General features: G+C 42.9%; 3 protein-coding genes across 5 annotated transcripts; 2 read left to right on the top strand and 1 right to left on the bottom strand.

The window, feature by feature from the left end:
- The first annotated feature begins 2,621 nt into the window (after positions 1 to 2,621).
- Positions 2,622 to 8,863, top strand: acot9.1 (acyl-CoA thioesterase 9, tandem duplicate 1). 2 transcript variants are annotated; one of them, XM_076290104.1, is made up of 16 exons: positions 2,622 to 2,882; positions 3,175 to 3,269; positions 3,429 to 3,455; positions 4,024 to 4,069; positions 4,242 to 4,412; positions 4,663 to 4,700; positions 4,873 to 4,956; positions 5,173 to 5,276; positions 5,445 to 5,518; positions 5,911 to 5,978; positions 6,079 to 6,190; positions 6,450 to 6,540; positions 7,027 to 7,112; positions 7,252 to 7,339; positions 7,666 to 7,816; positions 7,931 to 8,863. In XM_076290104.1, exons 1-16 carry the CDS (start codon positions 2,869 to 2,871, stop codon positions 7,990 to 7,992), a joined length of 1,311 nt encoding a protein of 436 aa, XP_076146219.1. In that variant the 5' UTR covers positions 2,622 to 2,868; the 3' UTR covers positions 7,993 to 8,863. The 2 variants fall into 2 exon arrangements, with proteins under 2 accessions (XP_076146219.1, XP_076146220.1); XM_076290105.1 differs by lacking the exon at positions 3,429 to 3,455.
- An 823-nt stretch (positions 8,864 to 9,686) lies between these two features.
- Positions 9,687 to 11,910, bottom strand: LOC143131822 (peroxiredoxin-2-like). The gene is made up of 7 exons (XM_076291410.1): positions 11,808 to 11,910; positions 11,446 to 11,563; positions 11,153 to 11,269; positions 10,710 to 10,832; positions 10,191 to 10,321; positions 10,034 to 10,068; positions 9,687 to 9,737 (listed from the first exon to the last, which is right to left on the bottom strand). The coding sequence occupies exons 1-7, from the start codon at positions 11,908 to 11,910 to the stop codon at positions 9,687 to 9,689; spliced, it is 678 nt and encodes a 225-aa protein (XP_076147525.1).
- Positions 11,911 to 13,095: 1,185 nt separating this feature from the next.
- Positions 13,096 to 22,576, top strand: pdha1b (pyruvate dehydrogenase E1 subunit alpha 1b). 2 transcript variants are annotated; one of them, XM_076290106.1, is made up of 12 exons: positions 13,096 to 13,189; positions 13,887 to 13,907; positions 15,019 to 15,087; positions 15,776 to 15,949; positions 17,887 to 18,013; positions 18,525 to 18,616; positions 18,866 to 18,958; positions 19,067 to 19,222; positions 19,470 to 19,541; positions 19,983 to 20,050; positions 20,321 to 20,429; positions 21,068 to 22,576. In XM_076290106.1, the coding sequence occupies exons 1-12, from the start codon at positions 13,133 to 13,135 to the stop codon at positions 21,230 to 21,232; spliced, it is 1,203 nt and encodes a 400-aa protein (XP_076146221.1). In that variant the 5' UTR covers positions 13,096 to 13,132; the 3' UTR covers positions 21,233 to 22,576. The 2 variants fall into 2 exon arrangements, with proteins under 2 accessions (XP_076146221.1, XP_076146222.1); XM_076290107.1 differs by lacking the exon at positions 13,887 to 13,907.
- The last annotated feature ends 340 nt before the right edge of the window (positions 22,577 to 22,916 follow it).

Genomic DNA, 22,916 nt, shown 5'->3' with positions numbered 1-22,916 from the left:
CCGCCCCTTTGCAACCCTACTTCTAATGCAATGTGAATTCACTCTTTCTGTTTGACACTAATCTAGTTCTTAAAGTTCTTATTAGTTCTTATTATTTGATACTTCGGTTTCAATAATGGTCCGATGGCAAATCGTGTGTTATATGACGTTAGAAATGTTCTTAATGTCCTTGAAGTCATATGTTCAGAGAGGGTGTAATGATACAATGATACAATGAGATTATGATAGGCCTACTGTGCGAGGTATAAATGTGTGTGAGAAAACATTGTCTCTTGGGTGCACAGACTTTGTCTCTGTATCCTGATTGCCTGATGCATATGAGACCTCTCTGCGCAGAGATTAATTAACTACTAACAAGAAAGACAAGTTTTTACAGACCTTTAAGCTAAAAATTCTTCCACATACATGGCGACGAGGATGGGATTCCTTGGCTGACAACGTCCGGAATTCAAGGCAAAGCTGACTGATCAGTCTGGGACAAATTCCCCAGCCTCATTGTCTCCAAGTTGAGACCAGAGTGGGGACCTAGCCCGAGGACCGGACCGTCTCCACAGGAATCCCAAGTAAGAAGGAAGAGGGCAAGGTCACGGTCACCTCAACCTGTTTAAACGGTGAGAAGGGGTCTGATAATATGTTTGAAATTATATAACTTGTCTTTTGAGCGACATGATTTAATTTGTGTTTCAAATTGAGATAGGCTTCTCATTTTGGGGGTTGTACCACTATGGCTATAATTTGGGTGGGTCAATAGGTAAACTACTGGATTGCTCAAGGACGGATTTCCGTCAATTTGATTTTAAATGTCATTGAGATCGATGCAGATCCGATGAGAAAAAAAATAGGAGGGGGCTATCATCTTTTCTTTTCCTTTTTTTAATAAATGAATGTGTGTGATGGTAAATGTTTAAAGACCTTAGTGTTCTTGAGAACTTTATGTGTCTCAATTAGTGACCGCTCAGATACGTCAGCCATGAGTTTCGCTTTGTTTATGTTGTAGCTACACGCTTGTCTCATTGGCCTGGGGAGTTTGCTTAAAAAAAAAACACGTCTGGAGGACTAACTGTCTAAAAGTTGGATTATAGTGACACAATCGAGACAGCTGATGAGGTTGCCCAATAACTTTTTTGGATATGATATTGTGAGCTCGTGCGAGAAGAAGCAGGCTGTGTTCTTTCCGTGCATCAATGTAGACAATTTCTTACTATCGCGAACTCTTGTCAGGGGAGGTAATTCATTTTGGGTGTCACCACTTGAACAGACAGCCTGCTATGCCACCCGATATACTATTATTGTTACAGTTTTTAATCAATGTGTAAGCGACGCAATATAAACCGTAGCCTATGCAATTTATTATCCCGTTTGTTATGACATGTAGGCTACAACAATGTTTTTTCACAATTTGCGACGGAAGGTTTTGACTGAGCGTGTTAACATAAAAAAAATAATAATAATATTGTCATCATCGCAAACTGTTGAGTAAGAGGGTCAGTCGTGTTTGTGACGCACAGACAGCCTTGTAGCCTATTTTGCTTAGGCCTCACTTTTAACGACAGTAGGTTGTGTGCACAGAGGTCTCTGTATCCTGATTGCCTGATGCATATGAGACCTCTCTGCGCAGAGATGAATAAACTACTAACAAGAAAGACAAACCTTATTTCAGACTCAGTTCTTACAGACCTTTAAGCTAAAAATTCTTCCACAGTAGACAATGCACAAACCCTATTTCACCTAAAAAAATGTTCAGTAGGCTAAAGGTTTGCTGCAGTGCGCTTTCTTGCCTGGTTGGTAAATTATTAAAAGTTTGTTAGCCTTTGAAGTCACATTACATTACTCACATAAGACCGACTCCATTTGATTCAATTCCGTGTTGTAAAATCAATGTTGTTTCCACACGTCAAGTCTTTTTAGGCCTAAGTGATGTAAATGAAAGAGGAAGAAAAATGGAAAGTAAAGGGATGAGGATGATTTGAAACAGAGGAAGATTTGAATAAATAAATAACAAATACTAGGCCTAGACATTAGGGTATATAGGCTTAGCTTAGGTTAAGAAGTTGTCTTTTGTAGAAGCTGTCCGTGTTCGACCGAATTTGCTCAAAAAAGAAAAGTAATCCGCAATCGTTTTGGCCACACGGGTGTGCTGATGTATTACACAAGGCAGAGCCGTAGATAGTTTGGCCAACTAGGGAATCGAACGGACGCCATATTGGAGACCAATATTTCTCTGTAAGGGACTTTTACACATTGACAAACGTTGATAACATTTATATGCCTGTTAATTGTGAAAATAAGCGATTTATTTCAACATAACATATTCACCCCACAGGGTTACGCTGTAGAGTCATCTAACGTTAGTATCCAACATGGCGCCACTTGGCCAAACCCCCTCTCTGCCCGTAGACGTACGTACGTACAGACGTAGAGTTGCCCCTGGCCTGGCTGCAGCGTGCCTTTAACAAGTTATTAGGAATTGCCGACTGTTTTTTTTTAACACGTGTCAGTGTGACGGTTCACTGGCAGAGCTCCACACCACTCTATTTCATCAACGTGTCCTTGTGGAAGAGAGCAGCAGCCTACGCGCAGCTCCTTTTGCTATTTTAGGCTCAATTTCTTCAGGAAAATACTTGCGCTTCTATTCGATACAATATGGTTTAGAACGTGGTTTAGAACGTCACGTCATCGACGCAGTAGCAGTGTACACTAGGAAGTATCTACTGGTATCTATCTACATTCAACATACCCTGCCATCCATCCAATTTCGTCCGCGCGTTCAGTGTAGTAGGAATACTGGATTGCTCAGATATTTAATGCTGTGAACCTCTTTTATTGTAATCAGTCTCAAAACGATACACTCACACATACGCCACAGATATGTTAGCATCAAGGTAAGTGCCTACACATCTAATTGTGAGCTAGTGATGAGTGAGTGAGTCGCCAGGATGGGTGGGTGGGTGAGCCTGCAAGTTTGGAAAAACTTGGCTAGCTGTGACTAATCTAATACAATAAGCTAGACTGTTTTGTAGTTGGTCTGCAGTTACAGTGTCCATTTGGATGAGCGTGACGAACTGCTTAGTCAGACCCGCTGTATGTTCTATGTAGCGTTGATGACCAAATCTTATTTGGCATACTCAGCTGTCATTTGGGGTCGGTCGACTCATGTTTCTGTTCCTTCCACAGACTAGTAGCCTTGAGGTCAGCCGTGTCCCTGTCAAGCAGGACGTTCTGCATCAGTTCATCATGTCATCAAGGAAAGGCCCCTGACGTGAATGAGGGTATGGTAAATTGTCTCACTGGGGAAAGCAGGCTAATCCTAGAAAGAAGTCCAATGATTTAACAGGGATTCAGTTACAGTTACAGCTAACATTGTAACATATTAGACCTTACCAGACTAATAAGGGTTTAATTAAAACATCAATTTGGTTTCTCAACAGGAAATAGAGATTGGCTTGTATCCAATGGTGTGTTGGTAAAATAAAATCTATGATAATCTTCTAATGTCTATCAGCATGGAGCTTCTTCGTGATGGCACTCTTGCAGTCTTTCTAATGCTCACTGTTACCAGGTTAAACCACCACACACTCAGGAGAAGTGGGAGACACCTTTCCTCTAGAATTTCTTTTAAACTCGCGCCCATTCTCTATTATTGAGTAACCTTGCTTTCTGTCTGTTTTGTCTGTAGATATAGGCCTACCTGTGATAGTCACGGCTTTCACTACTTTTAACAGGCTGTTATTTTACATCAGGTGTCTCTTGCTGCCTAATTTCTTTTCCCCCTCTGCTGTATGATGGTATTGTCGCGTGTCGGTTTATGGCTTGTAGTCTGCATTTCTTTATCGTGCTTGTTTTTGAGGCACACTGTTGATCAAGCTCTTTTTTCTGTCAAGAGGCCTCTATCCCTGAGACCATGTGGAATGCTTTTTTCCCCTTAACCCTTTCAATTGGGCTATACTTTAATTCTGTTTGAATATTTCATCATAGTAATGCATTTGGCTAATTGTCATATACATGTTTTGTCTACATTTTCAGTCAGAAACAGGCTTAGGGAAATTGTGGGAGCATCCACCAACTGGAGGTAAGATATCAGTCTTATCCCACATGGTATTATATAGGTCTCATCATAATTCTACAAATCGAATCCTTTGGTTTGGATGTGTGTGTGTGTGTGTGTGTGTGTGGGGGGGGGGGGGGGTATTAAATCAAAATGGATATTTGCTGTTGCCGTCATTATGATACTGTCTCCATAGTGACCATCAGCAAGCGATGGAGGAGCGGACCTCGCTGAGCTCCCTGCTGGCGAAGAGTCAGGACGATCTGCCGGTTAAAACTGCCAAGGACAGTTACACTGAAGCCTACCTCCCACTTGGCTCTGACCCCACCATCCGCGAGAAATACCTCAATTACCACAACAGTGTCAGGTACCGGACTCTTGAAAAGGGCAAGGCAAATAATATAATGTCTGGTTCAGTAAAGCATGGTCTGCAGAGTGGTGCAGTTAAGCTAAGGCTAAACCTGGCGAGCAGCGTGCTGACCTTATGGCACCTGCTAAATGACCACTAAATGGTTGTCTAGGAAACTAGGTTTTTGAGAGTCAGGGGGAACAGTTGCTATTATTAGTTTGTGTCTGTTCTCTTGAGCCACACTTGAGCTGTAGTCTACTCTTTGCAGGTTTGGTCGGATCCTGGAAGATCTGGATAGTTTAGCAGGTACAGTACAAGCATAACCAATGCACAGCATTATGCTATCTGCCACGTCACACAGCAATTAACAGTCTTCAGTTTGATCATCTAATCACCTAGTATGACATTGTTTATGAAGCGCTTGACCTCTTCCCCAGTAAGACTCACCCTATTTCCCTATCTCTGACCGTGTGCCTAGTGCTTATCTGCTACTCTCACACATGGAACAAGGAACTGCAGCGGTCACCACTGTCCATCGTCACCGCCCTGGTGGACAAGATTGGTAGGTTAATAGCACACGATTGTCTTGAAAGCAAAGATTATTATGGGTACAAAAATGTCTCAAACAAAGATGCAACATGCTTGATAATGTTGAGATTGTTTATAATGCTGATTGTTAATAATATTATTTTAGTGTATTCAGATGTCTGGTACTGGTTATTTTATGTGCTGAAATTCAAAGTTTTGCTTGTTGAAGACTTGCATATTTTCCTTGCAGATATGAGGAAAAATATCATCTACCCTGACTGCGATATCAAGTTTACCGGCAATGTCACATGGGTGGGGAAAACCTCTATAGAGGCCAAGATGCACATGTCCCAGGTACACCGTCTGCTCTTCCTCCTCCTCCTCAAGCACGAGAGTATTACATGAACATCTGCGCATCAGCAGTTCAGCTGTGTCATTTTTGTACTGTTTCGTCTGTTCAGCTGTGTCATTTTTGTACTGTTTCGTCAGTTCAGCTGTGTCATTTTTGTACTGTTTCGTCAGTTCCACGAAGGAGCTTACAGCCCAGTGCTAGACGCCACATTTGTCATGGTCGCCCGAGATCCGGAAAATAAAAGGTACATCATGATTACAGTCTCAATTAAAAAGTACATCATGATTACACTGTCTCAATTAAAAGGTACATCATGATTGCATAGTCTCAATTAAAAGGTACATCATGATTACACAGTCTCAATTAAAAGGTACATCATGATTGCACAGTCTCAATTAAAAGGTACATCATGATTGCACATCATGATTACACAGTCTCAATTAAAAGGTACATCATGATTACACAGTGTCAATTAAAAGGTACATCATGATTACACAGTGTCAATTAAAAGGTACATCTTGGTACATCATGATTACACAGTCTAAATTAAAAGGTACATCTTGATTACACAGGCAGTTTCTGTACACTGTAAATGAGATTAGCGTGTTTTTTGAAACTTGGTCCCTGTCTTCTTAGGGCAGCTTTTGTGAACCCACTAAAAGCAGAGGGGCCGAAAGAAGAGGAAGATTTTCGAAATGGAGAATGTAAGTATGTTGCATGTTAATGCATTCTGATCATGACGTTGTCTGTGCCCTGTTAATGTGAATTATTTACCTGTCCTGCACTGCACTGTTAAATGTCTAGTAAACAAGAATCGACGGAAGGAGCTGAGTAAAGCATCTCTCCTGAAGGTGGCGCCCACCGCAGATGAGAGGACTCTCATACACAGCTTGTTCCTGAACACACTGGATACTCAGTAGGATTCCTGGACACACACATACACACATGTACACACACACACCCACTCACACACACATACATACACACACAGTTACACTCACACACACACACATACACACATACATATATACACACACACACACACACACACACTCACACTCACACTCTCTCACACACACACACACACAGATAGATAGATATGTTTGGAGAGAGATTGTGTATACGCTGAAATTAAAAGTGGCTGGCATCTGTTTTTCTCCGCTCCACTACAAAAGGACTGTTAGCTTCAGGAGTCGAAAGCTGCCACCGAACTCCGTGTGGATGGAGGATGCCAAGATGAAGGGTCTGGAGATCTGCCATCCTCAGGTGAGCAGACACATCCACAGAGAGGTGCTGGAGGAGCTAGAGCCCCGTACATCAAGGGCAAGATGAGTTGATGCTCACGATGGAGGTCAGAACGGGCAGCCGTGGCCCACTGGTTAGCACTCTGGACTTGTAACCGGAGGGTTGCCGGTTCGAGCCCCGACCAGTGGGCCGCGGCTGAAGTGCCCTTGAGCAAGGCACCTAACCCCTCACTGCTCCCCGAGCGCCGCCGATGTAGCAGGCAGCTCACTGCGCCGGGATTAGTGTGTGCTTCACCTCACTGTGTGTTCACTGTGTGCTGTTTGTGTTTCACTAATTCACCGATTGGGATAAATGCAGAGACCAAATTTCCCTCACGGGATCAAAAGAGTATATATACTTATATATATATAGAAGGACAGAGGAAGTGGAAGGATGTAGCACTGGGCAGTATATGACGATTGACTTTGATTCATGATGTGTCTTTTTTCTGCTTCTCTCCGTCCTCAGGAGAGGAACATATTCAACCGCATATTCGGTGGCTTCTTGATGAGGAAAGCCTATGAGCTGGGCTGGGCCAACGCCTGTGCGTTTGGGTAAGTGTGAGGACTCCTTGCACTTGGTTTATTCCAGCACTAGCCACTTGACCATCCCTCCTCTAGAAGTGCCGTGGTACAAAATGTGCTATGCAAATCAAATGGCCCTGCCTTGCTTTTTTTATGACCGGTATCGCAGGGGCTGTCGACCCACCCTGGTTGCAGTGGACGATATTCTGTTCCAGAAGCCCGTTGAGATTGGCTCACTGCTGATGCTCTCCTCCCAGGTGAGCTAATAGTTAAGACCCTAAGCCTTCAGATCTCCGCACAGCCTGGGCTTCAAGCCTATCAGCAGCCCCCTGGTAGGTTTTGTAGTTGGGAGATGTGTAAAGATGTAAGTGTTTTTTTTCCGTCAGGCTAATTATAAAAAGTTGCCTCATTTATACCACAACTCACTCAGTGCAAACACAGCACCTGGAACTCCTGAATGATTTATTATGATTGATTTATTTTATCTGTGTATGTGTATGTGTGTTTGTCCACGTATGCATACTGGACCATGTTCTGTTCTAGCAGACTATTTAGCAGATTGACCATTGTTTGGTGTTGTTAGGTGTGTTACACACAAGACCAGTACATCCAGCTCAGAGTGCACACAGAGGTGCTTGACCCCTTGACTGGGCAACACAACACTACCAATGTGTTCCACTTCACCTTCAGAGTGGACAAGGAAGTACCTGCCGTAGTGCCCCGAAGCTACGGAGGTGAGCCCGCATATTCATGTTCTGGGTTTTTGGCTTTGGGGATGGAGGTGTCTTGGTAGATCAAATGGTGGAGCAGTTGAATGACCATGACCACGTGGCTCTTTTTTCTTGCAGAGTCCATGCTGTACCTGGATGGCAAGAGGCACTTTGATGAGACAATGAGGGGTCAGGCCTAAATCAGACGACGAGGGGTCAGGCCTAAATCCGACGATTACAGGTCAGGCCTAAATGCAAGGAGGAATCCCTTGTCAATGCCTTACACGTTTTCGATACTTCCACCTGCCAAAACTGTATAAGCACTAGTGGCTTTGGTTTTTGTGTGTGAATGTGTGTGTGACTGATTGAGAATGAAATAATGAGAGAGAATATATATGCATGCAGTTATTGTATCATTACAGATTTTATATTTACAAAGTTGTATGTGTGTACTAAAGACACATGGGGTTTACTCAAAGGGAGTGTGAGATTTTATTATGGTGATGATCAAAAAGACTGACTTTGACTCTACGCATATTACACAGACATGTTCGGCTCTGTCTTTGTATTCTGTTTCCTGTTTGTAACGGTCTGTTACAATGTAGCTGCTTTTCCACAATTTTATCATATTGCTTTGGGCATTGCTATCTAAAATGTAATGTCTCTGTTGAAGTGTGTCCTGAACAGTTACCTTGTTCTTACATGTGCACTTACAAACTACCTTCACCCTTCACGCGTACTCTTTTTTTTTTTACCAAAGAGATTATCAGATTGATTGACATTGGCAGCTGCAATCTGTGGTAGTTCCAGAATCACAGTGTTCTAAATGATGTATGGAAAAGGTTCTGCCTATTTCTTTTGTCCTTTTTGCACTACATACGTTATACAACTGTAAAAGTCACACTTCTTTGTCATCCTTGTCTTAAAATGGAAGTGAAACGCACAAGTTGTCATTATTTTGTGTTTTGCTTTGTTTTTACTTTTCTATCGTTACATTTGTTATTCATTCTCATTGACAGTGTAATGTGTTTGTAAGTCAGAAAATAAACACCATTGGCTGTACCCTTTCAACTGACTGAAATGCCAATTGCTCTCTCAGTAAAACCAATTATTAGAATGCAACAGAGTCCAGAAAAGAAGGCATTATTTGTTAACTTTATATGTAATTTTTCAATGTTTAAAACGAGGAGCTGTGTCTTGCTTCCGGTTCGCCACTGTTCACAAAACATTAGCTTCCCAAAGTGATGTGTCATTTACCTGTAATGAGTATGAAACAGGAACACTTGAGAGCGCATCAACATGCAGACAACATAATCAGTTTTCACTGTAACCTCAGAGTGGTTAAAAATAGTTGATATGATAAGGTGTGAGTGGTTAAAATAGTTGATATGATAAGGTGTGAGTGGTTAAAATAGTTGATATGATAAGGTGTGAGGGGTTAAAATAGTTGGTATGATAAGGTGTGAGTGGTTAAAATAGTTGATATGATAAGGTGTGAGGGGTTAAAATAGTTGGTATGATAACGTGTGAGTGGTTAAAATAGTTAATATGATAAGGTGTGAGGGGTTAAAATAGTTGATATGAAAAGGTGTGAGGGGTTAAAAATAGTTGATATGATAAGGTGTGAGTGGTTAAAATAGTTGATATGATAAGGTGTAAGTGGTTAAAATAGTTAATATGATAAGGTGTGAGTGGTTAAAATAGTTGATATGATAAGGTGTGAGGGGTTAAAATAGTTGGTATGATAACGTGTGAGTGGTTACACAAATAGGGGACGTCCCATATGGCCATGATAACATTGACACGGATCAAATAAATACATATAAAGGAATCGGGCCAGGACAGGGTCATATGCGGCCCTCTCATCAGAAATTGAAGAAGGAAATCTCCTGACTTACAACTCCTCTCTTGGCCACCACTCTCTCTGAGCTTCCTCAGGCTTTATCTAGTTGGAACAGAATGACATGACCTAAATGGCTTACATTTATCTTAAAGAATGAACATGCATAGCACTAACTGTATCAGGAAAGGTATCTAGGAACTATAGCTTGGGCTTTGCTGTGTGGAGAACTACGCAGTGTATCACCGTAGTGATGAGAGAGGTGAATAGAAATATATAACAAGGAGGGCAGACTGAACACTTCTGGTTGGTTATTCATGATGTAAATAAATGTATGGTAATGCAGCCTAGACTGACCGGTGACATGCATGTGTCCATGCTCAGGGCACTTTTAAAGTTACCGTTTTACTGCCCGGTTTCCAGCCTGCAGGACACACTGAGAAAAAGAGAGAGTTTTGTTATCACTCGCTCGCATTTAGATAAGTAAAAAAGCAAGCCAGACTGCTGAGGACACCTGATCGTATGAACCCTTGTTTTGCACTCTGGGAGACTCTTTACCTTCCCCGTGCTCGTCCGTGTGCTGGAGGGCTTGTACCAGCCGCAGCGTCTCGTCCACAGAGCGCCCAACGGGAGGGTCATTGATAGTCACCTGCCTCAGAACCCCTTTTCCATCGATGATGAACAGACCTCTACAGGGAGGAAATGACAAATAGGGAATGTTGTTAAAGCTACAGGGAGGAAGTGACACATAGGGAATGTTGTTAAAGCTGCTTCATATATGAATAAGAGGCAGGTTTGTGTTTTTGGTTAATATACAGTAAACTTCCTCAGAGAAGACACTGGCTTTCACCCTAATAGGAAAGTAATGTATGCCTTCTGCCTTACTTCCAGAAACTACGTTCTTTGAAAAAATGAAAGAGAATTTATTTATCATTTAGCAGACGCACTACATGTCTGCATCTCTTTCTGAGTGTTGTTGTTCCTCTCCTGAAAGTATTCTGAGAATTCCTTGTTGGACATTTGTACCAAGCAAAACCTGACACTTAAATTCAGTACCAGGACATATTCTTTCTGCACCTTAGTGTGTGTCCACGTTCTTCCAAATACACTCCGTAGTCCTTAGAAATTTGATGCGTTACATCTGACAACAAGGGGAACGTCACAGGCCCCAGTCCCCCCTGTTTCCTGGGTGTGCTGGCCCTGTGGAGACCCAGAGAGAGAGAGAGTTGTGTGGTATTAATCTGAATCAGCAAAAGTGTGCCATATAGTGAGGAGAGATGATTTCTCATAAATACTCCTGTGACTATGGACCATTGACTGGTTATTGACTAGCATTAGCAAAGCCAAGCACATGGATCATTGCTGTGATTAAGCCGGTTAAATGACCACATGTAAAGGAGAAAACTAAAACAGACATGTCTGAAAATGAAACCTCTACATTAACATTAGCTAATGCACGTTGGATATCATCATTAGTTCTGAGAGCATAACGTATGGAAAGGTGAGTTGGAAGGTGTTACCAGGCCATGTGAGCAACCGGTGAGTCCACAGAGCAGGCCACAATCTCAGTGCTGATGGCACGGAAGTCTTCTACGCGGTCACTGAAGGCCGTGATTTCCGTGGGGCAGACAAATGTGCTTTCATACATCCGCCGAGTAGAGAAAGGTAGGTGCAAATTATTATGATCAATCTCAATGTCTTCTATTATTATTATTAGTAGTAGTATTACTAGTAGTAGACTATTAGTAGTTATAGTTGTGGTGGTTGTTGTGATTTGATGTTCGGTTTTAGACTTAAAAAATAATTTACTCACAAATCCAGTGGATAGAAGAGGAGAATTAAGTATTTCCCAAGATAATCGGCCAGTTTGATTGTTTTAAATTGCCCGTCAACAACAGCAGTCCCTTCCCAACCGGGTGCGGTCTTGGAGACTATGACACAGAGTTATGCACTACAACTGTAAAACCTAAAAGGTATTTTTGTATTGTATAGTCCATACTTACATCAGTGTGTACACTTGTTCATGAAAGCCAGTAATACCCACTTTTTTGATTAAACATGAGATAATAAAACATACCACAATAAAACATCCTTCACAACACCTTATAAATTATTAACCAGTAGAATTCATACACACCATAACTACCATTGTCAACATGGGAAAAAATGACTCACTTTTAGCCGTGCTTGGGTACCCAATCTTATCCTTAGGCTGGGCCCCTTTGCAGCGCTTTGCTTTTGAAACCTTATTTTCACACAGAGTACATTCTAAACACATGAAGAGAGCCAAAACGAAACATTTAGTAACATTACTGTATTGGATTCGCATTGTATCTGTGGTCACTAGAGCCTGCTTTGTCTAACACGGAGAGAACTATCCAGGTAGTGGACACCTGTTAAAAGCTGGCGATACAGATAAGGGCACAATCCAAATTAAAAGTCCCCTTCTTCTGTGTTTCTAAATTTTAAAATGATTCTTTCTTTCTTTCATCAATATGACTTTATTCGTTGCTCAGTTAAGTAGTTTTCCATGTCAAAGGGACTAAAGAAGAGTTAGACATGTTTTCTTTGTGGGCCTCAGTAAAGCTAGGGAGGACAGACAGAAAGAAAGAAAGATTTTAGAATAAATTTTTCTTGTTTTTTAATGAATATAAACCTAATTCACTCCAGCCCAATTCAGTGGCTGTCCTTCATAAATTGGCCAGCACACAACAAGCTGGGATCTTGAAAGGTATCAGAATCAGCTTTATTGACCAGGTTTGCGTAAACAAACAAGGGATTTGACTCAGGTTAATCTTTGCTCTCAAAATACAACACTCACTTAACACTCCCTTAACATATAAGAATAAAAAACAAAAAAGAATACAAAGCAGAACAGTAAGAATGGAATGAAGAGCAGGAGAATATGCTTATGTATAAGTATAATTACAGTACATTTGCAATAAATAGAACATTATGGGAGGGATAGGGCAGTGCAACTTGTCCCTGTCAAGGTTGCCATGGTCGTTGACACCTCAACAGGCACAGGAACAATATACAATTGAGAGAGAGGGTAGGAGTAGTGCAATATCAGAACAGACTGAGAATTAAATATAAATATAGTGAATATAAATAGTGCAAGGCAGTTCAGTGCAATGGTAATGTATTAATAACAATGTGAGGCAGATAGCCAGAACAGATGTATGTAATTTAAGCTTCCCCATTTGAGTCAGATTCCTTCAGAATATTGAGATAATTATTGTAATTTGAATCCACCATTTAAATAATGGACAGAAACTTCACACTGAGCTGACAAATCATCCTGCTTCACTACAGCTTGCACTACTATCATAGGCTGTGATGTCTCTCTGCCACATGCATGCCCCACCTTCTTCTCCACCCAAGACACCGGAAGTATTTCTCTGCCTAGTTCCGATTGTAGTTGTGGATCATTGTCGCCAACTTCCTATGCATCTAACGGGACCATAGACAGTTAGCTTGCGGGTGGTGTCACCGGTAGTATGCAGAATATGCTGACAATTATTTCAAACGTGTTTAGAGGAACCGCCAGCAAAAATGTGGGTATATTTATGTAATTCTCATATAACATGCAACTGTATGCTAACACAAATTGTTAACATAAAAATATGTTGACCTTTCATAAAAGGCCTGACCTAGTCTTCTGGTTGCCAAAGATAACAGCAAGTGCGTCCTTTTATCGCACTGGTATTTCATCAAACAAACAGATGAAAAGAAATGTATGTAGGATTCAGATTTCCGATTTATCGCATCTTTGCTCATATTTCAGTCGTGCGTAATCGTTTCATGGTGACATTGCGCGTTATTTGGTTGCGCCCTGCCCTGAGCAATTACCCATACGTGTGCGTCCGGCTCTCTGCTCTATCGAGTTTTGCCTCATTATGTGTCTTATAATCACAAATAATTAGTCGCTTTATGAGTTTCAGTTGCTGATGAACTTGTTGCACTCAGTAATTTGGAAATAAAGTTGAAGTTACGTTCACGCTGTTTGTTGGTAACTGCCGTGTGTCTATTTCTGGGATAATCCTCTGATTGTCAGTCTGCCAACTCCCTTCTAAAGTCTGTCTGTTTCTGCCATATTACCTTGAATCATCCAATGTGACATTTCCTTTGCCAAGACAAAAACATTAGTCACTGACTACGCCATCCCACTTATAGCAAAAGACAGCTGCTTTTCACCGTTTATTTATTTATTTTAAAAAGCCCTTTCTTTTTCTTTTCCACCTCCTGTTGTAGGGTGCCCAAACAGTGTCAGAGGTAAGACGTCCTTGCGGCTCAGTTTGTGAGGCTGTACCTTTTCATGTACAGCAGTGCGGTCTGTATCTTCAGTTTGGTGTAACCGCTCTCAAATCGATTGAGCACAGTGACACACAGCTCTGATGCTATTTGGCATGCCTGCTGGTAGACAACACCCACATCCACTCAGGTCCCCGCCACTTCTGACATTTATTAAATTACAATGGGCGCACGGCATGCTGCATGCAACTGAATGGGTCAGGCCTGTGGTAGACTAGTACAGCATAGGTTGTCAGACATTGTCTCTTCCCTGGTGATTGTAGAGTCTGGTATTGCGGTTGTGTTTAGTAAGAAACTAGTGTGTTTGTAGGTTATTGATGTTGCTTGTAGGAGATAGGCTACCCCACAGCCTTTGTGTGTTCCCTGGTGCACTAGTGTTTGCACAGGTGCCACTTGAGCCTGATTGACTGGCCACCTTCTCTCCCCAGTCTTCCCCGCGGATAGCTATTCATCAGCTCCTGGCTGCCCAGTCTGAGTTCGCTGACTTAACCTCGCCACCTCACCTGCCAACTCCACCCCACCAGCTCTCAGCTTCCGTTAGTACTGAAGGACGTGGCTATAAGACATTAGAGGGACTCGCTCATGAGAGAAATATCTCTCAGTGGATGGGTGGATGTACATTAGCACACCACGAGCCACACTGTACTACAGTGAGACACTGCATGCAGATAGAAACCATGTTATTACAGTAACATTGTAATGTGTGTATAACACAATATTATGGTGTGTTATTAGGTATGAAATGTCTATTTTAGAGAGAAGTAGCGCGACTGATTTGTTTCATTGCTGGTTGATTTCATTATTGCCACAGTGAGGAGCTCAAATCACATATTATTGCCACAGTGAGGAGCTCAAATCACATCCAGTTGTCTATTATAGGCAAACTTGAGTGTACCGCACTACTGTGAAAGATTTTCACGCTTGATCCTCTGTGGAATAGACTTTTGACTTAACACTTTTTTCTGATGCATGCACGTCTCTATGTTATTTATATTCAGCATCAATCCTTTGACCCAATGTCTGACCGCTTTCCTGGACAGTTTAAGTCTGTGTTGTTGTTTTCTTATTGCAGGGCGCCAGGGCGGTGGTGTCGACTCGATCCTATGCCGACTTCACACCCCAGGCCACCTTTGACATCAAGGTAATATCACATAAGTATAAGTATATATACTCTTTTGATCCCTTGAGGGAAATTTGTTCTCTGCATTTATCCTTATCTGTGAATTAGTGAAACACACTGCACACAGTGAACACACATTGAGGTGAAGCACACACTAATCCCGGCGCAGTGAGCTGCCTGCAACAACAGCAGCGCTCGGGGAGCAAGGAGGGGTTAGGTGCCTTGCTCAAGGGCACTTCAGCCGTGCCTACTGGTCGGGCTTCGAACCTGCAACCCTCCGGTTACAAGTCCGAAGTGCTAACCAGTAGGCCATGACTGATGCACTGTACTAAATATCAAGGTAATATCATATGACTGATTGGCTTTTCAGAAGTGCATGGTGCTAAATGTACCCTGCAATAACAGCATTGTTCCTTCACAATGCCTGATAACAAAAAACAAAACCTTACCAAGCTGCTCCACCTACATTGTCAAGGCACTTAACCCCAAGTTGCTCCGGGGACAATGTAATCCCTTATATATTGTCAATTATAGTTGACATATGTATATGACAATATAATCCCTTATATATTTCCATTATAGTTGACATATGTAAGTCACTTTGGACAACAGCGTCTGCTAAATGAATAAACGTAAATGGAACTGTAACTCTGCTGGGTCTGCTAATTACTGATTACTGGCTGGTGTTTTCTATGCGCTTCTCTCTCAGAAATGCGATCTGCACCGCTTGGACCAGGGCCCGGCGCTGAAGGCAGTTCTGACCCGAGAGCAGGGCCTGAAGTACTACCGGACCATGCAGACCATGCGGCGTATGGAGCTGAAGGCCGACCAGCTCTACAAGCAGAAGATCATCCGCGGCTTTTGCCACCTGTACGATGGACAGGTGAGGTGTTTTTTCAAAATTCTTTCTGTTGGAAGGTGAGGTTTACATTCCTGACGCATGTGGTCATTGTGGACCACATCTGTCCCCCTTTTGCATGCTTGTGTAGCTTTGTCTGTGAGGTTCCTTTAAGGAGAAGGACACAGGGGCTGTGAGGTTCCTTTAAGGAGAAGGACACAGGGGCTGGCTTGTTCTCATTTGGGTCACGGCAGCCTTGGTAAGACAATGCCATTGTCTGTCTTTGACCCACTTCAGATAACACAACTGATAGATAGATAGATAGATAGATAGATACTTTATTGATCCCCAAGGGGAAATTCAACTGTATGATGCTTTATTGTTGAACTGATGTCCATGTCAAGGAAAGGCAGGATCCTTCTCAGGAGTAACAGGAGCAGTAGGAACACTGTGCTTAGAGGAGCAGTAGGAACACTGTGCTTAGAGGAGCAGTAGGAACACTGTGCTTAGAGGAGCAGTAGGAACACTGTGCATAGAGGCCTTTCACAACAACAACAATAACTCTAATGATAGCGGCTAAAACGTATCGCTATAGCTAATACGAATGGCAACGTCCTCACATATACGACATTATTATACGGCTCTTCACAATGCTAGTAGAACGCTCCATTTTTTTGTGCTGCTGATTTAAGTTTTTTTTATATCACTCCGCAAGTAGTCCAGTCACTTCTTGCATTGGAACTTCATTTAAAAGTGAAAGCAGACGGTTGATCAGCTGTGTTTTAAAGAATGTTTGATTCAAGTTCAGCGTGTGTTGCGAACTATTTGTTTCTCAGCAAAAGCCACGACGAAACGGTAACAAATAATTGTAAAGAGACATATTGTGGAGTTTATTTTTTCGTTTTAGCAAGTAGCCGTATAATAAGTGGGATAATGTATAGAACGCCGGTCATTATTGGGAAAATAAGTCCCTTCAGGGCGAAGCTGGTGCGTCGGGGTCCGGTTCGCCCTGTCGGGACTTATTTTCCCAATAATGACCGGCGTTCTATACATTATCCCTTACATAACGTCATGAAGAATGATATCGTCAGGTATCACTTTCAGAGTGATTTTTAAGAACAATAAAACGCTGACAATCAGAATCCATCAAATTTTAGACATTACATTCATCAACAAGAGGAGAGACTTTCTTTATCGTTGGTCAGGGAAGACACTCATATCATTGGTCAGGGAAGACACTCATATCATTGGTCAGGGAAGACACTCATATCATTGGTCAGGGAAGACACTCATATGGTTGGTCAGGATGGACACTCATATCATTGGTCAGGGAAGACACTCATATGGTTGTTCAGGGAAGACACTCATATGGTTGGTCAGGATGGACACTCATATCATTGGTCAGGGAAGACACTCATATCATTGGTCAGGATGGACACTCATTTCATTGGTCAGGATGGACACTCATATGGTTGGTCAGGGAAGACACTCATATCGTTGGTCAGGGAAGACACTCATATCGTTGGTCAGGGAAGACACTCATATCATTGGTCAGGGAAGACACTCATATCATTGGTCAGGGAAGACACTCATATCATTGGTCAGGATGGTCAGGGTGGACACTCATATCATTGGTCAGGATGGACACTCATTATTGGTCAGGGTGGTCACTCATATTGTTATAGTTACAGTTATCCTCATAGTTATTCTTCCTGGTGTGACCAAGTCACATTCACATTTGTATTTAGTCATTCAGGTGACACTTTTATCCAAAGCGCCTTATAAACAAGGGACCAATCAAGGCACAGTACGACTAGGACATGTTAGTGCAGCAATAAGCACTACTAGAATAGAATCCAATGACAGCTTAAGGACACGGGTGATAGTCTGGTGGTAAGTGCAAGATTACGCACGATCAGTTGTTCATAGTGCTAGGACAGGATGCACTCTAGGAATAGTTGGGTTGTTGTTTTGTGCCACAGGAAGCCTGTGCAGTTGGCATCGAGGGTGGCATCACACCAGACGATCACCTGATCACGGCGTACCGTGCTCATGGGTACACTTTCACCAGGGGCGTGGCCGTCAAGGAGATCCTGGCAGAACTCACAGGTGTGTTTGCAACAGGAGACATGTACCCTAGCTAGGGGGTACGGGGGGGGGGGTGCATGACACTCTAAGAGGCAGGCTGCACCAGACATGTGACTGAAGCGTTCCGTTCATAGAGTGTCTGCTGCAACAATTAGCTTCCACTGTAAGCAATGGAACTGGCTACACCATACGTGATAGCAGTGAATAGACATGTCTATTTTCTAAATAAAACTATTTTTCTGCCCCGAGAACGGAGCATTTCAATTGTGCACCCAGTGTAGCACAGCTGCCAGTCTCATCTGCTGGAAAGTAGTCAGAAACTCCAGCTGTGAAGGTAGATGCCTGTTCCCACTAGCATTGATGCTGGTGAGCCTTCCAGTGGATGACATGTGATATTTAAGCAACCCTTACTTTACATATTTTCTGGTCTTCCATTATATTGCATCTATTTAAAGTCAGAACATGATTACTACTCAGGGACAAAAATTGGCGTACATTTCTTGTTCTTTTTTTTGTTCCACCTCCTCTTCAGGCCGAAGAGGCGGCATTGCCAAAGGCAAGGGAGGCTCAATGCATATGTATACCAAGAACTTCTATGGAGGCAACGGGATTGTCGGAGCGCAGGTGTGGCATGACCCAGAAAAGTGATTTCTGGGATTCTGATACCATTGTAGTTTATTTTCATCCCTTTTTGTGCAAGGCCCAACTCTTTAAAAATAAGCACACCATTTTCTTTGTAGGAAATTTAGGTTGCACACACCCACAGTTAAACATGTCTATTCTAAACTAAAGCCAACCATGGGTTTAAATTAGCTTGAGACTTTAATAGTAGGTCTGGACAACGAGTGTGAGTTTTTGTTTTATTTAAAAAAGGTTCCGCTTGGGGCTGGGTTGGCCTTGGCGTGCCAGTACCAGGGAAACAACCAGGTGTGTGTCACACTCTATGGTGACGGAGCCGCAAACCAGGTGAGGCCTTTTCCTGTCACGTCCACTGTTACTTCCTGTGTCGTCTGACCCCTCCTCAGCGCTGTATCCTGTTGTTCTAACGTCCAGCTTCTACTTCCTGTGTCTCAGGGTCAGGTCTTCGAGTCGTTCAACATGGCGGCCCTGTGGAAGTTGCCGTGCATCTTCATCTGCGAGAATAACCAGTACGGCATGGGCACGTCAGTGGAACGCGCGTCGGCCAGCACGGAATACTACAAGCGAGGCGACTACATCCCTGGCCTCAGGGTAACATGCAGACTGAGTCACTCTGAACACTGCTTGTTCAAGGAGTGTATTAGTGAGCTTTAATCAGATTCAGATTGACTCAAGAATACCAAGTGCCGGAGTGGATTTGACTTAACCCCTCGCAATGAATTGAAGCCCACCTGATCACTGGCATCCTCACAACAATAGACAGGGGCGGATGAGTAAGAGATTGTCATCAATGAATAGTATGTAGGAATGGTCTCCTGATCTGTACATTCTTGTGTAGGTGGATGGCATGGATGTGTTGTGCGTGAGAGAAGCAACACAGTTTGCGGCCGACCACTGCAGATCTGGAAAGGTGAGGCTGGCCTTGACCATACAGACTCTTCACCTCCGCAGTGCTGTGAGGGTTAAGCTTGTGTGTGGCCGGAGTGCACAGCCTTTAACCAGTTATTTCAGTACATTACATTTCCAGAACAGGAACTCTTCCAATTGACCTCCAATGGGTTGAGGGGACCTTTGTATTTTGCTCAGTAATAGTCACAATGTCAGGGATGGTCCATTTTCAATGTTATATAATTGTGTTTCTGACTTTATTTTGAGGTCAAATAATCAAAGCATAATATATATAGTATCTTGTTCAAACATGGACTGTTTTTGCCTTTGCAGTGTATCCCAATGTATCATAAATGTATTATTCACAATCCTTCACAATCCTCAGCATATCACAGAAGGTTTTATTGTAGCACACATATGTAATGATAATGTCACACATTCCCACCCATACTTCCTACTTCAGGGTCCCATCCTAATGGAACTCCAGACCTATCGTTACCATGGACACAGTATGAGTGACCCAGGGGTCAGGTGAGAAGGAGACTTTGACAGTTCCCCCTGTGGTTTGTGTCCCTTGCGCTACTAGTGTTAGGAAACAGGCCTGCCTTTTCCAAACCCCGAGGTTCACAGGGCTGCTTCTCCCTTTGTGTCTCAAACTGCTTCACAGCTTTTCTCCCCAAAAAAACACGCTTTTTGGCCCAGACTCCTTCACCGCCTTCCTCCCCAGCTGAAGTTCCATCCTCTATGCTTATTTTGCTCTGTGTATGCTCCTCTTTGAAACTTCCGGCACTTTCTCCTCAGCTACCGCACACGTGATGAGATCCAGGAGGTTCGCAGTAAGAGTGACCCCATCTCGCTGCTGAAAGATCGCCTGATCAGCAACAACATGGCCAGTGTGGAGGAGCTCAAGGTAAGAACACTCCAAGGGTTCCAATAGAACATTTCTGGGTCTGTCCGAAACGTAGGGCAGCTGTCTCCTGTCTCGCTGCCTTCTGATCTCTCACGAGTCACTTGCCGTTGCAGGCATCAAGGTACCGGCTACGAACTCTGTTTCGGACAGCCTAGCAAGATAGCAACACAGAAAACCGTTGCCAGGATACCAGAAAGCAGAATAACATAATGTTCGACCTCAGCTATAGCCGTTCACAATTAAATAGAATTTTGGATGTTGAAGGAAGCCTGAAGGATACATCTACACTGCCTTCAAAATTCGGCAAAACGAAGGTATCTTAGAAGGCAGCATTTCATAATATTTGAAATATTTGATTTGGAAATGCCTCAATGCCTCGCTCCCCTGTTCATTTTCCATTTGGGACACAGCTAAAGTAACACTAGCCCCATGTGGCGTCAATAGAATCCTCACAGAAGTTATTAAAGAACTCCGCATGCATAGTTATCAAATGCCCCACTTCACAGTGTGCACAAAAACATTGTACTTCCCAAGAGCAACAGAACAAACTATATTGTGCCTGCTGTGGAGATCCATCCTCGCCCTTTCCAAAATAAATTCCTAAATTCCTAATCTGTGCCCTTCCTCCCTCTCCTCAGGTGATAGACGTGGAGATACGCAAAGAGATTGAGGACGCGGCCCAGTTTGCCACCTCCGACCCTGAGCCGCCCTTAGACGAGCTGTGCGACCACATCTTCTCCAGCGAAGCCCCCATCGAGGTGCGCGGCACCAACCCCTGGATGAAGCTCAAGTCCCGCAGCTAAGGCTAGCAGTGCGCCCGCACGGTCCGCCACCATGTTACCTGTCTTTAACTTGGCACCTTAGACCCCATGCTTACAACCCTCTGACCTGAAACATGGGGCCGCACCTTTACCTGCCCAGCACCCTTTATACACGCACAAAAATCTTAGTGAAAAAGATGACCAATGTGAAAGTATGACCAATGTAGAAGGTCAGTCAGGATGAATGACCTGCCTCCCAGCTTACTCCATCATGTTGTTGTGTATCTGGCCACGTGTATGCCGGTGGTACTGTAATGATTCCTCAAGATGTATTGGACATGTTTGCTATCAGTGCTCCTGATGGTATTGTAGCTTTCAGCACACATTGCACTTTCTACAGATTGATAAACGTGAGGAAAGGCTACTTGACTGCTGATGGTGTATCTCCTCCTATATTTCTAATGCCGTCTCCTTACCAGGGCACTGTAATTGTGCTGAGCTGTGCTGAGCTGAGCCAAGATTTCCCCCCCACATGCATTTTGGAGCCAGCAAACCCATCTTGGGCTGTGAATTTCAGAGCAGGTCAGAAGTGATGGCCTCCTACCAAGACTGTGATGTTTCCATTTAAATTACCATTATTGATTTGCCTTCCAAGCAACAGGATACTTGAATAGAGAAGTTGACACACTGAATTCAACAAAGACCCAGTACCTTTGTACACTGAAAAGTGATTTGATTTGTTTCAAGGATGATCTGGCAGTGAACAGTGAATTGGCAAACTATAGAGAGACTCCCTGCTGTTTGGTCAGACAGCCAAATTCAGTGTCGACTCTACTTGGGATCAGGTGTGCAAAGAGAGGGGCGGTCAAATTAGAACAGAACCTGAACAATGTGAACTGCATAACATCACAAGTACTGAGCATAACATCACAAGTACTGCATTCAAACAGTTGAAATGAGAACTACTGAGCATAACACCACAAGTACTGCATTCAAACAGATGAAATGAGAACTAGCAAAACATCACAAGTACTGCATTCAAACAGTTGAAATGAGAACTACTGAGCATAACATGGGGCCTGAGGAGGTATCTGAGACTGAAGGTATTCATCAATACCTTTCTGGTGTATAGAAACACAGGAAGGTCTGATCTTGGCTCTCCTCAATCAGCTTACAAGCTTACATTGAAAATGTCTTAAATTGCTGACATAGAGAATTTGCACATTTGACATTTGATTGGTCAAAAAGTAATAACCCCATTCTAATCACATTCCATGAGTAATGTCATTGTAAAATACTCTGGCAGCATTGTTATCTTGATACAGTTGAATTCTCTTACATCATGTTTTCCCAAGGACCACATCAAATAAAGGCAAATAAACCTGACTGTTTGCTTTGTTCTGCCATTCAGTTTTTCTAAGGATATAAATAGGCAAACAAAGTATTTGTTATGGTGCTGTCATAACTCAACAGACTCTGCTTGCCACTGCCATTTGGACAAGGCTGTGAAGTTATACAAAACAGCTCCATAGCCATAGGCGATGCATTTACACAAAATAACAATGACAAGTGATTAAGCCTGCGCCTCTCCAACTGGGACACGCAGGATTATTCCCTCGAAGTTACACAATATCCGTGTTTTTATCCAGTAGGGGTCGCCAAACCTGAAGCTTATAGACTCATTTGTGATTGTCTGAAATAATTATTTTGCTGAATGGTCTGTGTT

The sequence above is a fragment of the Alosa pseudoharengus genome, unplaced genomic scaffold (genome assembly GCF_046254945.1).
Source record: "Alosa pseudoharengus isolate Yale_2024_CS ecotype anadromous, Long Island Sound unplaced genomic scaffold, YU_APseudo_1.1 YU_APseudo_1.1_scf_18, whole genome shotgun sequence".
NCBI lineage: Eukaryota > Metazoa > Chordata > Actinopteri > Clupeiformes > Clupeidae > Alosa > Alosa pseudoharengus.
This window is presented reverse-complemented; position numbering and strand designations above follow the sequence as displayed.

Excerpts from the sequence above, each read along its gene's own strand:
- acot9.1 (XM_076290104.1), top strand. Across the intron at positions 4,070-4,241 it reads GGAGCATCCACCAACTGGAG|TGACCATCAGCAAGCGATGG; the intron begins GTAAGATATCAG and ends CTGTCTCCATAG. Across the intron at positions 7,340-7,665 it reads TGCTGATGCTCTCCTCCCAG|GTGTGTTACACACAAGACCA; the intron begins GTGAGCTAATAG and ends TGGTGTTGTTAG.
- LOC143131822 (XM_076291410.1), bottom strand. The coding sequence starts at position 11,910 with ATGTGTTTAGAATGTACTCTGTGTGAAAATAAGGTTTCAAAAGCAAAG. Across the intron at positions 10,833-11,152 it reads CCGGTTGCTCACATGGCCTG|GGCCAGCACACCCAGGAAAC; the intron begins GTAACACCTTCC and ends GGGTCTCCACAG. Across the intron at positions 10,069-10,190 it reads CACGGACGAGCACGGGGAAG|TGTGTCCTGCAGGCTGGAAA; the intron begins GTAAAGAGTCTC and ends TCTTTTTCTCAG.
- pdha1b (XM_076290106.1), top strand. The coding sequence starts at position 13,133 with ATGCAGAATATGCTGACAATTATTTCAAACGTGTTTAGAGGAACCGCC. Across the intron at positions 13,908-15,018 it reads GTGCCCAAACAGTGTCAGAG|GGCGCCAGGGCGGTGGTGTC; the intron begins GTAAGACGTCCT and ends TTCTTATTGCAG. Across the intron at positions 18,014-18,524 it reads GATCCTGGCAGAACTCACAG|GCCGAAGAGGCGGCATTGCC; the intron begins GTGTGTTTGCAA and ends CCTCCTCTTCAG.